Below are 15,823 nucleotides of genomic sequence, written 5' to 3'. Positions count from 1 at the left end.
ATTACCTCATACATAAGAACCCCAAAAAGATAAATAGCTGACTTCCATGTTTTTATCTAGAAGCCAGAATAGAGTGGGATGACATATTTAAAGTGCTGAAATATAAAAACTGTAAGTTGAAAATTTTATAACAAGCAAATCAATCTTTCAAGAATGAAGACATTTCCAGATAAACAAAACAGAGAGGATTTTTCACTAGTAGACCTGTTTCAGGAGACATGCTAAAGGAAGTTCTTCAAGCTGAAACGAATACCAGACATTAATGCAAAACAACCAAAGAACCCTGGTAATGGTAATTGTGTAGTAATGGTAATTGTGCAAGCCACTGTAATTGCACATTTCTTTTCCTTTCTTCCCTTACTTATTTTAAAACAATTGTACAAACTAATAATATGATCATATCATTGACCTATAATGTACAGAAATTTAATATATTTGATAACAATGACAAAAATGAGGCAAGTGGAAGCAAAGCTGTTTGGGAATAAGGAAATGACACCAGCTTATAGCTCAAATCCACAGGAAGAAAAGAAGAAAACTAGAAATGCTAAATATAAAGGCTCACGTAAAAATCTCTGTGAATATGTAATTCCTATCATTACTTCTCTCATATTCTCTGAAAAACATAAATTTGTATAAAGTTATTATAAAAAGGTATTGCCAGTTTATTACATACATAGATTGTATAACAAATATAACACCACAAAAGGGAAGAGCACATAAAGGAGTAATGTTTTTATATTTCACTGAAATTAGGTAGTATAAATCTGAAGTTGATACTGATGTGTATCATAAACTCTTAAATAGCAACTAAGAAAGAAATTTTAAAAATGTGAAAAAATTATTACGGAAATGAAAATGTTACATTCAATAAATTCAATTGATAAAAAAGAAAGCAGTAATGAAGGACTGGAGGAAAAAAACAACATAAGACATATAGAAAACAATAAGTAAAATGGCAAATATAAATCCAGAAATATCAATATCATTAAACAATTCAAATCAAAGGCACAGATTCAATAAAGTGCTCTGTATAGGAGACACTCTTAAGATCCAAAGATATAAATAGGTTAAAAGTAAATGGGATAAAATTATATATCATGCACTATCTGTGAACTGAGGGGCCATTCTAATGCCAGATAAATTAGGCCTTTAAAACAAACAAAAATGCTACTTCAGATAAAGAAGAATATTTTATAATGATAAGAGTATCAATATATCAGGAAATTATGACGAATTATAATCATAATCATATACAAAAAGGCAAAGTAAACTAACCAAATACAAAGTAAATGAAACAATAAGATTAAAGTAAGAAATAGACAATTCAATAATAATAATTGCAAACTTTTAGTGAATAGAACAGCTAGGCAGAAGGTCCACAAGGTAATGGAAAAGTTGAACCATACTTCAAACCAACTAGGCCTGACAAACATCTATAGAATATTTCACTGACAACAGAATACACATTCTTTCCAAGCACATATTGAACATTTTCCAGAATAGCCATATGCTATGTCATAAAACAAGACTCAATGCATTTAAGAGGTATTAAGAATATACAAAGTGTATTTTCCAATCACAGTGGAAAAAACTCAATAAGAGAAGGAAATTTGGGAAATTCACAAATATGTGGGCGTCAAACACTACACACTTAAAGAACCAATGAGTCATTGAAGACCTCACACATGATAATGGAAAATACTTTAAGATGAAAATGAACACACCACATACCAAAACTCATAGAATGCAGCAAAATAAACACATAAAGGGAAATTTAAATCTGGAAATGCTTACATTAAAAGAGAAAAAAGATATATCAAAAACCTAATTTTCCACCTTAAAACACTGGAAAAAGAGCAAATTAAAGCAAGCAGAAATATAGAAATAATAAAGAAATAGTCTGAAAATTGATTAAATAAATAAAAAATAGAGAAAATCAATAAAATCAAGTGTTGTTCTCTTTGTTCCTACAAACATCAAACCTACAAACCTATCAAAACTAAAGCAGGAAGAAATAGTATATTCGAACAGACCAATTACCAGCAATAAAGTGGAATTAATAATCAAAAAACTCCCCAAAAACAAAAGTGCAGGATTAGATAGCTTCACAGGTAAATTCTACCAAATATTTAAAGAGTTAAAAAGTATTCTCCTCAAACTGTTAAAAAAAATACAAGAGAAAGGAAAGCTTCCAAGCTTATTCTATGATGGCGATATCATTCTGATACAAAAACCAGATAAAGACACCACAAATAAAAGAAGTATAGGCCAGTATCTCTGATGAACATAGATGCAAAAATCCTCAACCAAACACTAGCAGACTGAATTCAACAATACATTAAAAAAATCATTCACGATGATCAAATGGGATTTATTCCTGGGATGTAATGGTGGTTCAATATCCATAAAACAAATATGATACATCACATCAACAAGAGAAAGGATAAAAACAATATGATTATTTCAATAGATGCATAAAAGCATTTGACAAAGTACCACATCCATTCATGTTAAAAAAGAAAACCCTCTGCAAAGCAAGTATAGTGGGAACATTCTTGAATATAATAAAGACCTTACATTAAAAATTCATAGCCGATATTATACTTAACAGTGAAAAACTGAGAGCTTTCCCCCTAAAACCAGGAACAAGACAAGGATGTCCACTCTCACCACTTTTATTCAATATAGCACTGGAAGTCCTAGCCACAGCACTCAGATAACAAAAAGAAATAAGCATCCAAATTGATAAGGAAGAAGTAAAGCTCTCACTATTTACAGATGATATGAGATTGAATATAGAAACCCTAAATACTCCACCAAAAAACTACTAGAACTGATAAATGGGTTCAACGTACAGAAACTTGTTACATTCCCACATACTAATAATGAAGCAGCAAAAAGTGAAATTAAGAAAACAATCCCAATTATAATTATACCAAAAAGAATTTAAAAATCTAGGAATGAACTAAACCAAAGAAGTAAAAGACGTATACTCTGAAAACTATAAAACATTGATGAAAGAAATTGAAGACAATACAAAAAATGGACAGATATTCCATGCTCAAGGACTGGGAGAAGAAATATTGTATAAATGTCATACTACCCGAAACAATCCATAGATTGGGCAGCCCAGGTGCCTCAGTGGTTTGGTGCTGCCTTTGGCCCAGGGCCTGATCCTGGGGACCCACGTCGGGCTCCCTGCATGGAGCCTGCTTCTCCCTCTGCCTCTCAGAGAGAAACCTCTCTGTGTCTCTCATGAATGAGTGAATAAAATCTTTTTAAAAAATAAAACAATTGCTATCAAAACACCAACAGTATTTTTCACAGAACTAGAACAAACCTAAAATTTGTATGGAATCACAAAAGATTTTGAACAACCAAGTGATCTTGAAAAAGAGTAACAAAACTGGAGGTATCACAATTCCGACTTCACATTGTATTATAAACTGTAGCAATCAAAATAGTATGGTACTAACACAAAAATAGATGCATAGATCAATGGAATAGAATAGAAAACCTCAGAAATAAACCCAAGATTATACATTCAATTAATTTTTGACAGAGGAGGAATGACTATGTAATGGGAAAAAGACAGTCTTTTCAACAACTGGTGTTGGGGAAACTGGACAGCTACATGCAAAAGAATGAAGCTGGGCCATTTTCTTGCACCATACACAAAAATAAACTCAAAATGGATTAAATACCTAAATGTGAGACCTGAAACCATAAAAATTCTGGAAGAGAGCCTAGGCAGTATTTTCTCTGACACTGGCCATAGCAACATTTTTCTAGATATGTCTCCTGAGGCAAGAGAAACAAAAGCTAACAAACTATTGGGACTACATCAAAATAAAAAGCTTCCGCACAGCAAAGGAAACAATCAACAAAACTAAAAGGAAACCTACTGAATGGGAGAAGGTATTTGCAAATGACATATCCAATAAAGGATTAGTATCCAAAATATATAAAGAACTTATATAACTCAACGCCAAAAAAACCCTAAAATAATCCAACTACAGAATGGGCAGAAGACATGAACAGATGTTTCTCCAAAGAAAACATACAGATGACCAACAGACACATGAAAAGATGTTCATCATCATTCATCACCAGGGAAATGCAAATCAAAACCACAATAACATATCACCTCATACCTGTCAGAATGACTAAAATCCACATAAGAAACAAGTGTTGGTGAAGATGTGGAGAAAAAGGAATCCTCATACATTGTTGTTGAAAAAGCAAACTGGTACAACCACTGTGGAAAACAGTATGGAGTTTCCTCAAAAAATTAAAAATAGAACTACCATATGATCCAGTAATTGCACTACCTCTGAAATACAAAAACACTAATTCAAAGTGATATGTGCACCCTTATGTTTGTTGCAGCATTATTTACAATAGTCAAGTTATGGAAGCAGCCCAAACATTCATCAACAGATGAATAAAGAGGAGGTGGTGTATTAAAAAAAATAATATATATATATGAATATTACCCAGTCACAAATAAGAATGAAATCTTCTCATTTGCAACAACACGGATAGATCCAGAGAGTATAATGCTCAGTGAAATAAGTCATAAAGACACATGCATATAATTTCACTCATATGTGGAATTTAAGAAACAAAACAAAGGAAAAAAGAGACAAACAGAAAAAAAGGCTTTTAACTACAGAGAACTAACTGATGGTTACCAGAGGGGAGGTGGGTGAAATGGGTGAAATAGGAGAGTAGGATTAAAAACGCATTTATCATGATGAGCACTGAGTAATGTATAGAATCATTGGATCACTGTATTTATACAGCTGCAGTTTAACACTGTATATCAATTATACTGGAATTAAAATTTGATAAAAAGAAAAAAAAGAATTAATTATTCACAAATTGTTCCAAAAAAGTAGAAGAGGAGGGAATACTTCCTAATTCACTTTACAAGGCTAGCATTTCCCTAATATCAAAACCAGATAAGGACCTCAAAAGAAAATTATTAGGCCAGTATCTATTATGAAAATAGATGAGAGATTCTCAACAAATCAAATCAAATCTAGCAACATATGAAAAGAATTACACTCCATGGCCAAATGGGATTTCTCCCAGGAATGTAAGGTTGTTTCAACATAACGATAGTCAACCAGTGAGATACACCACAACACTGCAAGAATGGACAACAACCATAGGATCACCTCAGTACGTGGAGAAGAAGCATTTCCAAAACTGTTTCATGATAAACCCATTTAAATTAGGAATAGAAGAGCACTTTCTCAACTTGACTGAAGGTATCTACAACACATTCACAGCTAACACACTTAACGATGGACTGAATGCTTTTCTCATAAAATCAGGAATAAGACAAGTATGTCTACTCTCATCACTTTTACTTAACACTGCTATGGAAGTTTTAGACAGGGTAAGGAGGCAAGATAAAAAATAAATAGTATCCATATTGCCAAGGAAGAAGTAAAACTATGTTTATTTGTAGATGACATCACTGTGTACACAGAAAATCCCAAAGAATTCAATAAAAAACTATTATAACTAAGAAATGGGTTCAGCAGGGTTGCAGGATAAAAGACCAATTTATAAAAACCATAGGTAAAAAATAGTGATTTATTTGGGCCCCAGATATGGGGGCTCTTTTTAGTAGACAAGTCTCTCTTGTCAGAAGCCTTCTTTATCTTGAGCTGGAATCCTCTCCTCTATTTATGCCTCTTGGGATAACACACTGATCTCATTCCTCTTTCATGGAGCTCTTTAAATATTTAAAGATAGTTACCATACCTTCCCATTCTGTCCCTAGCTACTTTCATTTTCCTTATGTGACATGATTTAAACCCTCCTTTTTTTCCCTGGGTTTTGCCTCCTATCTCTAGATATATTAATAATTTACCTTTTTCAGAAATTTAAAATCTTTAGATGTCAATATTGTGTTTGGGTATTTCATGATTACATGGAATGGTTTAGAAATTACTCCATAATCTACATGAGTCATACTGAATTCATGGTGGTTGGATAAAATACCTAGGTCATTTTCATATGACGTCACTGGATTTTATTTGCATTTCTGGACCTAAAATTTATAAATTTATTCCAGTTAAGTTTTTCTTATTAATTTGAGCCCATACTTCTAATGTGTTCGCTCTCCTTTACGTGTCCTTCTATAGTATAGAAATGCCCTCTCTTTTCAATATAAGCATACCTTCTCCGTCATATGATGAAAACAGTGACTCGGACATTCCAAGAAGAGAATGCTCTGGCAAATCAGTAGCTATTCCTCTTTAAAATATCAGTATTATAATTATTACTTTTTGTACATGATTTTTTCAGTTAGTTCCAAACCTACCTAACAATGCCATATTACTCTGGCTTACGTTTCTCCATTTGATTATAACACTGTTTTTCACATAGACTACAAAATCTCTTGTTAAAAATGAGATGATAAATTTCTTCTAGAAAGCATACTCTATACTGGAAATCACAGAGGTGGCATAAAGGGTGTATGAAAAGAACTCTGAAAATAAAAAATAAAACAAGAATAAAGTCATGGAAATTTACCATTTCACAAATAAAAGAAAATTACTCTGGGATTGGTACAGACCCAGACAGCTAATATAACCAATGTTAGCAGCAGTATAGGAAGGTCACATGCTTGTGATCCATTCCTTCACTTTAGGTATATCCATTCATTTCCATTGGTTGGAAAGGTTAAAAATGAAATGTATGATGAAAGGAGAAATAGGTTCTTAACAATTTGAAATCCTTGTTATTATACACCTTTCAAACAAACCTAAAATTGGCAACAATGGTTATCCTCCAAATTTTATCTCTAACCTTTGAAATAAAATTCATACAGGAAATTCACGTTTCTCTATTTACTTATGTTTCTTGCAATATTCTGGTCAAGAAAACTAAGAGAAACAGTATCCATTTATTTTTTCATAGTGAGGGAAAAATAAACAAATATGAAATACCTGTGGGCATCTGGCAGCACTATAGCAATCTCCAGCTGTGGCAAATGGCACTGCTTTTCCAAATATTGTCTGGGCAAAAAGAAGATCTGTGGCTAAAAAAATAAATGAAGCTTTTCAGCATTGAGGCATTGTATATTTTTCAAACTTCACTGCAAAACATACAGTCTTCATATTATATTCTTAAATATATTTATATAATTAGTTCAAAATTTTAAGCAAATGTGCTATGCAATTATAGTATATAACACGTCATATTTTCAATAAAAATTTTTAATACAAAAATGTTCATCTCAAAAATTGCCCTAAAAATGGCAGATACTTGTGTAATTAATCCAGAAGTTTTGTTTTTTTTTTTAAACTCAAAATGGATGAAAGATCTAAATGTGCAACAAGATTCCATCAAAATCCTAGAGGAAAACACAGGCAACACCCTTTGAACTTGGCCACAGCAACTTCTTGCAAGATATATCTATGAAGCAAGGTAAAAGAAAAGCAAAAATGAACTATTGGGACTTAACCAAGATAAAAAGCTTCTGCACAGGGTAGCCCTGGTGGCGCAGTGGTTTAGTTCCGCCTGCAGCCCGGGGTGTGATCCTGGAGACCCAGGATCGAGTCCCACGTCAGGCTTCCTGCATGGAGCCTGCTTCTCCCTCTGCCTGTGTCTCTGCCTCTCTCTCGCTCTCTCTGAATGAATAAATAAATAAATATTTAAAAAAAAAAAAGCTTCTGCACAGCAAAAGAAACAGTCAACAAAACTAAAAGACAACCTACAGAATGGGAGAAGATATTTGCAAATGACTTATCAGATAAAGGGCTAGTATCCAAGATCTAGAAAGAACTTATTAAACTCAACAACAAAGAAGCAAACAATCCAATCATGAAATGGGCAAAAGACATGAACAGAAATCCCACAGAGGAAGACATAGACATGGTAGTGAAAGGGAGGTGGGCGGGGGGTTGGGGTGACTGGGTGATGGGCACTGAAGGGGGCACTTGTCGGGATGAGCACTGGGTGTTATGCTAAATGTTGGCAAATTGAACTCCAATAAAAAAATTTTAAAATAAATAAATAAAACTAAATGCCTTATATTTTACTTTATAGTGAATATCTAAAATAAAATGCAAGAGCAAATTATAGAAGAAAAAACATTAAAGGTTAATACATCATGACAATATATATGACAATATATATGATGCTTATAGACAATATATATGATGTATATCAATTCACTTAGGCAACTGAAATACAAAAACATCCAGCTAAAACATTTGCTTTTTTGATTTCTAATATACTGCATTACATTATTATTTTCTTTTGAATCTGACTTTTGCTAACATTGTTAGTGTGTCTCTTCCCAACATCATGTACAATGAGCTCAGGTTGGTAGTTCAAAGTTAGCATGGTGGGGATATATTTAACCATGAACATTGGCAAATGCTATGAACCATTTTTTTCCTGGTTGTTAAATGCTGGTTGTTAAACATTTATCCACACACCACTGCTTATCCTGGCACTTATGGGTTAGGCTGAGGCAGGCAGACACAACTTTCAAATCAAGCATCCTTTGATACTATCTCCCTCATCATTGCCTGGACAACCCATAGATACCCATAGATAGCTCTAACTCAGCGTGCCCAAACTAAATGCATTAATTATCTTTTTCTCCAAACTTATTTCTTCTGCTATATTTCTCATATCACTGAACTATATCAGTGGTATTTTGGAAATCTTTTTAAATATTCTATGTTGCAAATCCTCATATTCCTTCTGTCTGAAAGTCCTACAGAGTGTACCTCTTTAATACTTCACAAAGGCTCCCTATTCTTTTTTTTTTAAGATTTTATTTATTTATTCATGAGAAACACAGAGAGAGGAGAGAGAGAGAGAGAGAGAGAGAGAGAGGCAGAGACACAGGGAGAGGGAGAAGCAGGCTCCATGCAGGGAGCTTGATGTGGGACTCGATCCCAGGTCTCCAGGATCACGCCCTGGACTGAAGGCGGCGCTAAACTGCTGAGCCACCCGGGCTGCCCAAGGCCCCCTATTCTGAACCATGTCTTATTTTAAGCCTGCATCGCTTTCTTTTTTTTTTTTAAGATTTTTTATTTATTTATGAGAGATACAGAGAGAAGGGTAGAGACATAGGCAGAGAGAGAGAAGCAGGCTTCCTGCTGGGAGCCCAATGTAGGACTCGATCCCAGGACTCCGGGATCATGCCCTAAGCCAAAGGCAGACACTCAACCACTGAGCCACCTAGGCATCCCAAGCCTGCATCATTTTCTATCTGGATTATTAGATTAGCTTCTTACCTATTTTCATGGATACAATTTGTTCTCCAAGTTTTGTCCCTCTTTTGCTGAAACCGTCCCCCAGTGGTTTCTCATAACTTTTAAGATTCAAATTTGTAGTTAGTATACATTGTTCTTTATGATCTGCTCTCTGGGAACTTCTCTAACCAGCTGCCATCCCCCAATTTCCACTTAATTCATTCTTAGAGAAAAATGAACTTTTTTATTCTTTAATGGAAACAATTGATTCATCTTTCCTGGCTTCTGTTTATGCTGTTCCCTTCTCCTGAAACTCCTTTTCTCCACTTCAGTTAATTCAAATTTGTCTTCAAGATTTCCTCAAGATGGCTTGTTGGGGAAAGTTAAAGACTTTTTATTCAACAAATACTTATTTAGAATCTATTATGTATTGGATATTATTAAGTACTCTAAGAACACATCAGTGGAGGAAACCGAGGCTGATGGAACCTGAGTCCTACCAGAGAGAGACAGGTAATAAAGTAAACGTTACATTATACTAGGGGTGATAACTGCTATAGAAAAAAATACAACAAATTCGTTTAAAAAATGGAGAGAAGGGGATTTTAGGAGTAGAGAGTGTTCCAGGATGACCTAATTGAGGAGGTGAAATTAAGCAGAAACCCAAAAGAAATAAAGGAGTAAACCATATAGGTAACTATACACAACTGTTCCAGGCAAATAGAACAAAGTGCAAAGGCCTTAAGATGAGAGCATCCTTGCAGTGTTGTAGGAACAGCAAAGAGACAAGTGTGTCCAGAGCAGAGTATGCAAGGAGGGAGCAGAGAGGTGATGGAGATGGGAGGTCATGTTGAATTTTGTTGACCATTGGAAGGAGTTTTCATTTTACTCTGAGTTAGATGGGAAATGTTTGGAGAGTTTTGATCAGAATTCATGTCTGTTAAAAAGATGAAGTATGATAATGTATAAAACATGACGTGGCTTGGGACACCTGGGTATCTCAGTGGTTGAGCATCTGCCTTTGGCTCAGGTTGTGATCCTGGGGTCCTGGGATCGAGTCCCACATCAGGTTCCCTGCAGAGACCCTGCTTCTCCTTCTGTCTATGTCTCTGCCTCTCTCTCTGTGTCTCTCATGAATAAACAAATAGAATCTTAAAAAAAAACAAACCCATGACATGGCTTACATTTTATAGGATCACTCTGTCTTGTCTGTTGAGAATGTAGGTCAGGAGGTGGGAGAATGATACGGTGCTGAAATAGGACTACTACAATTTTAGTAGGCATAATAATCCAGGTGGAAAATGGTGTGGACTGAGATGAAGGCGGTAGCAAAGGAGGTAGTAAGAAAGTGATAGTTGATATGTGTCTTAGCTCAAGCTACCCTAACAAACCACCATGAACTGGGTGGCTGCACCACCATAAATCATAAATTTTCACCATAAATTTCTCTAAGATCTGGAGGCTGGAAGGTAGAGATCAGTGTGCCAGGATGGCATTCTGGTGAGGGCCCTCTTCCTGACTTGCAGATGGTCATCCTTCTTGCTGTGTCCTCATATGGCACAGAGAGAGCTCTAGTGTCTTTTCCTCTTTTTATATTGGCATTACTCCCATCATGAGCACCCTACCTTCATCTAAACCTAATTATCTCCCCATAACCAAATATCATCACATTAGGGATTAGGGCTTCATCATATGAATGTTGGGAGACACGACCAACAGTCGTGTTGGTCCATAGTAACATATATGTTAGAGATTCACCTGACAGAATTTGATGATGGATTGCCTGTAGGTGTGAGAGGAAGGGAGGAGCTAAGATGTTGCTAGATTGTAGCTGGAGTAATTAGGAGACTATAGGTGCAATTTCCTCAGATAAAAATTTGGGATAGAGTAGATGTGGGAGGAAATGCTGAAAGTACAGTTTTGGATACATTGAGTTTGAGATGCCTATTAGACATTGACGTGGGTGTGCTGAGTCAAGAGCTGAATACTGGAGTTTAGGGAAATAGTACAAATTGGAGGTATACATTTGGGACCATCGTTTAGAATCTATAAATAGGATGAGATTCCCAAAGGGATGACTGTGTCCCAAGGCTCTTCAAGATTCAGAGTTGTGGAAGATGAAGAGTAACCAGTCAAGCCGAGAAAGACAGGAGAAAGTGGCCAGGACAGGAATCCAGTAAGATGAAAACCAAGAATGTGTCACTGGATTTTGAGAAATGGAGGTAGAATTGGTAACTTAAAAGGGAAGGTAAAGTCTGCTGGGCAAATGCTCTCAAACAGGTACGAAGTCATGAGACTAGAGCACAAGAGAAGGTTGACTTCGGTGGGAGTGGGAATAGTCCACCCACCGCGAGTAGGAGGGAAGGAAAAGTATGTAGGTAAAGATTTGGGTAGGTTCTAGATGGGGTGGTGGTAGATTGTGGAAATGCTCTTCTAGTTTAGTTTGTTTTTTCCTCAGTGACATCGGAAGCAAGATTATTGGCAATGAGCTAATAAAGTGGAAGTGTTGGAAATTTTAGAAATTTGAAGCTAGAGGAGATGTTAGTTGGGCATTTAGGGGGATGGGGGTGGGAATGAACTAGTGAAGGGCAACAGGATTACTCAAGCAGCATGTAGCTTGGTATCCATGCATTTAAGGTGAGATCAGTCAGAGGGGCAGTATATAAGGCGCCACACTCATGTTTTATTACAAGCGCAGCACAGAGGAAATGTTTAATCAAGACTAAGTTCCCCTTATGTACTTAACAATGCTACAACATGTGTATTAAATAACAACCAGTATTTATTGAGCATTTACTATATACAAGGCAATTAGTAGGTATGTTACAAGTATTATCTTTTAATCCTCGCCAGAGAGGAAAACAGAAGGAAAGAAGAAGGAAAGAAGAAAAAAAAAAAAAAAAACAAAAACCTGAGAGGCAGTTTTCACTTTACAGATGAGGGAATTTAAGCTTAAAGAGATATGTTCAAGGTCATGTAACTGGTAAATGGATTCAAAGAATTTACTCCCAGTCAACTCCAGAGTCATTAACAACAGTATAATGTTTCCCCAGTTCAGTAACAGTGGGTGTTCAATAAATAGTAGCTATTATTACTAACAAGAACAGTTCATCATCATGTGTCTGTGATTTAGAGATTTTTTACTCCTGCATTCCCTGCCTCAATAATTTTTTTTGTTTGTTTCTTTCTATAGTGTATGCACCATGCTAGGTACTGGTGATTCAATTGCAATTTAAAGTTCCTGCTCCCGAAATGAACTTCTTTGCCTTTTCTTGTAGGAATGCAAGTTCCAGAATGGCAGGTTGCATCATGTTCAGTGTATATTAGGTGCCATAAATATGTTTTGATTTTACTATACTCTGAACTACTTCCTAGAAAGGCAGCAGGTATAGAAGCTGGGATCTGTGGGTGGGACTTTATCTCTCAAAGCCAGTTACTAACTCTATGAATTGGGACAAGTCACTTAAGTTTTATAAGTGCATCTTAATTTCATCACTTGCAACAATGTGATGCAATTCTGCTTTAACTAGTACAGAAGAAAAGATCCAATGAGACAATTTATGAGAAAATACTTGACAAATTGTGACCTGAAACTAATGTTAATTATTATTGTAAGCCCTACAAAAGGCTTATACAACTATGTTGAAGATATTAGCTTCCTTGTCTTTAATGTGATTGAGGATTTTAAGGTAAAGGGTTTTATCTTGGAAGGGCAGCATCTTATCACTGCTGTTACCACTGCATTTTTATTGAGTCCCCGTAGTCCACGTCATTGCAAGAGAATTATGTAGCTGATAACTTCTTTTTAAAAAAATTAAGTAATTATTGCACAATGCTGGGCCCTTCTCTATACCCTGGCTACCCACATATTAGAATTTCACTAGCAAATAGAGATCTTTCATTTTAGAGATTCAGCACTTACTTTTAATTTGCATGGAATTGAGATCAATTCTTATTTTGCTGAAAACAGTGCGTCCAGCAGCCAGGTAGTCATTTTTACATGCACAGTCTTGCCTCCTACTTCCATTAAAAGGACATTCATATGGATTTTGTAGTCTGAAACAACATTAGAATATTTTTAGTATTAGACGGTAATCCCATCATGGATCTAAATGGTAAACTTTGGAAGTGGGAAGGTAAAAGATGCGCTCTTTAATATTATAATGTAATTTAAATGAGAAAGAAGTAAAAACTACTCAAGATTAACATATAATCCTCAATGGGAAGTTCAAGAATGGTGTATGGAAAATAATTCAGTTATAGTTCTCAGTTCTCCTCACCTTTATTACTGGTATTAATTTTGTTTCTATTAAAATACACTTAGCTCTTAAACTCTTTTGTTGTTCCACAGCTCCCCCTCGGTATTTTTCTTAGTCAATCTGTGAGCATGTGTTAATACTCAAGTATTTGTTATTCAACAGGCAGGGACAACATCTGGCTTAGGTCCTAATATTTCCACCTGCTCCTAAATTACTTGTCCCGCTTGTGAGATACTCAAGTATCACTCTGAAAGCTGGAACTTCTAATACTCTTGATGGACCATTACAATGCACGGATAAGCCAAAAATCTCCTACCTAACACCATACACTTCAGAGAAGTTGTCTTCTTCACCTTTGACCAATGATATATATTCCTTGGGGTTCTCTGAGTGCATGCCTGCGCAATAGATCTGGAGGGAAAATGCAAACATCTAGAAAAGCCTTTTCCAGTCAGTGGCCAATGTTAAAATCAAATACGAACTGCTTCCAAAATACCTTTATTATTCTTCCGTTAATGTTAAGATCATAGTCACCATCCTTGGTAATGTTGTTTTTCACTTGGATTTCTTTGCAGCTGGTGAATGTTTTACCTTCAAGGACAAGTGAATATAACTTGTTGACATTGAACCAGTTACAAACAATAGCATGAATTTAGCTCACTCATACAAATATTATACTTGGAAAAAATAGGCATTTTGTTTTGCAGAGCATATGAGCACTACAAATACAAATATTTATTTTCAAACTTTAATTGAAACTTCCTAGGAACACTTACATGTTTGGTAGATTTTTAAAATCGATTACTTACAGTCATTGATGTAACACTTCTTTTGAGCATTTGGTTTTAAACGCTTTAAACATAAGTTACTGGGCCAGCCATGTTCAGCCATGCATTCTACTCTTCTCTCCATTGTCCCAGCTCCGCAAGTCACTGAGCACTGTGAACAGGGTACAGTTTAATGGATCCATTACAGTATAATGGATAAAAGGCCAGTAAACCCATATTTCCTTCTCTCACACTAGGTCCCTTTGGAACAAACTGATGATCAACTATTTTGTATAGTTACAGCAACAGAATATAGTAAATACTTGATATACATTAATTAGTGATGGTTATTAAGACTACAGAGTTTTTTCCTCATTGTTATATGCTAGGATTGCAAAGTAACATTCACTTACTCTCTATCAAATTGGCAATGGAATATAGTACCAATGACTTTCATTATTCATATGTTAGATCTATTTACTTCTTCATTTGATCAATAAATATTTCAGAAGCATCGACTCAAAATGCAAGCCACTGTGCAAGGCTCTCTGAAGAACGGAAATAAGTTATTAGTTATGGTCCCTCCTCATAAACAGATTATCGCAAGCATAGAGAAAGAGATATTTAGGTAAGTAATTGAAAGTGGTTTTTATAGACGGAAGGGGTAGGAGACTAGATCTGAGATCTAGTTAGACATGTAGATTACCAGGCATCCTACACCTAGAAGATCTCAAAGGGCTTTCAATTCATAACTATATACTGACCTTGCTCCACTTCCCCACTTTCCAAGTGGCCATATGCAAACAGCTCCTAAAATTGCATTTGTAAACCTGAGGGGAAGGCAGCACAGGACATTCTCGATAGTCTATAGGCCAAAGTTGATGAAGCTTATATTTCTCAGTAGGCCAGATTGCAATGCAATATGTAATCCTTTGTCGGTGACTAAATCCACAGTTACCTGCACACTGAAAAATATACAATTTTAAAGGGAGAAAAAGATGGCTTTAAATTTAACTAGGGCCTACTACTTGCCAGGTGGTTAATACATATTAGGCCACATCATCGCCACAATAATCTTATTTAATAGCCTAACTTATAGATGAGTAAACAAATGTTCAGAGACATTAGGTAACGTTTCCAGAGGTGTGCCAATAAATGGGAAGGATGCAGATTCAGGCTAGACTATCTATTGGTACTGCCTAGGTTTTTTGGTTTTGTTTTCCATTACACTGCTAAAAACAGTTTAATTGGATAAAGCTTTATCTCCTGATAGGCACAGCTTCAGAGAAATGGAATGAAAATATTAGGGGTTCTTACCTGAAATAAAGAACAGTTATGATTAACTTACTAGTAACTATATATGTTAGCATACATTTATCTTAATACACATAATGTGATGTATAACACCATTTGACTAAAATAACTAAGTGATAGATATAAATTAAAGAGCAAAAAGTAGGCAAATCAATTTCTGCTTCCAGCAATAATGGAGCAACAAGAAATAAGTTACCTTCTAATATAAAGCAACAAAAACATCTGGTGAAAAGATAACAAACAATGG

General features: G+C 35.3%; 1 protein-coding gene across 4 annotated transcripts in view; it reads right to left on the bottom strand.

Moving 5' to 3' along the window:
* ADAMTS20 (ADAM metallopeptidase with thrombospondin type 1 motif 20) overlaps positions 1 to 15,823 on the bottom strand; it is a 162,665-nt gene that overhangs the window by 13,671 nt on the left and 133,171 nt on the right. For all 4 annotated transcript variants that reach the window (XM_072798274.1, XM_072798277.1, XM_072798276.1 and 1 more), the window contains 6 exons: positions 15,027 to 15,227; positions 14,305 to 14,434; positions 13,992 to 14,086; positions 13,812 to 13,906; positions 13,159 to 13,292; positions 6,972 to 7,063 (listed from right to left, as the gene is read on the bottom strand). In XM_072798274.1, the coding sequence (XP_072654375.1) occupies positions 6,972 to 7,063; positions 13,159 to 13,292; positions 13,812 to 13,906; positions 13,992 to 14,086; positions 14,305 to 14,434; positions 15,027 to 15,227 (747 nt within the window). The remainder of the gene's footprint in view (positions 1 to 6,971; positions 7,064 to 13,158; positions 13,293 to 13,811; positions 13,907 to 13,991; positions 14,087 to 14,304; positions 14,435 to 15,026; positions 15,228 to 15,823) is intronic.

The sequence above is a fragment of the Canis lupus genome, chromosome 25 (assembly GCF_048164855.1).
Source record: "Canis lupus baileyi chromosome 25, mCanLup2.hap1, whole genome shotgun sequence".
NCBI classification, from domain to species: Eukaryota; Metazoa; Chordata; class Mammalia; order Carnivora; family Canidae; genus Canis; species Canis lupus.
This window is presented reverse-complemented; position numbering and strand designations above follow the sequence as displayed.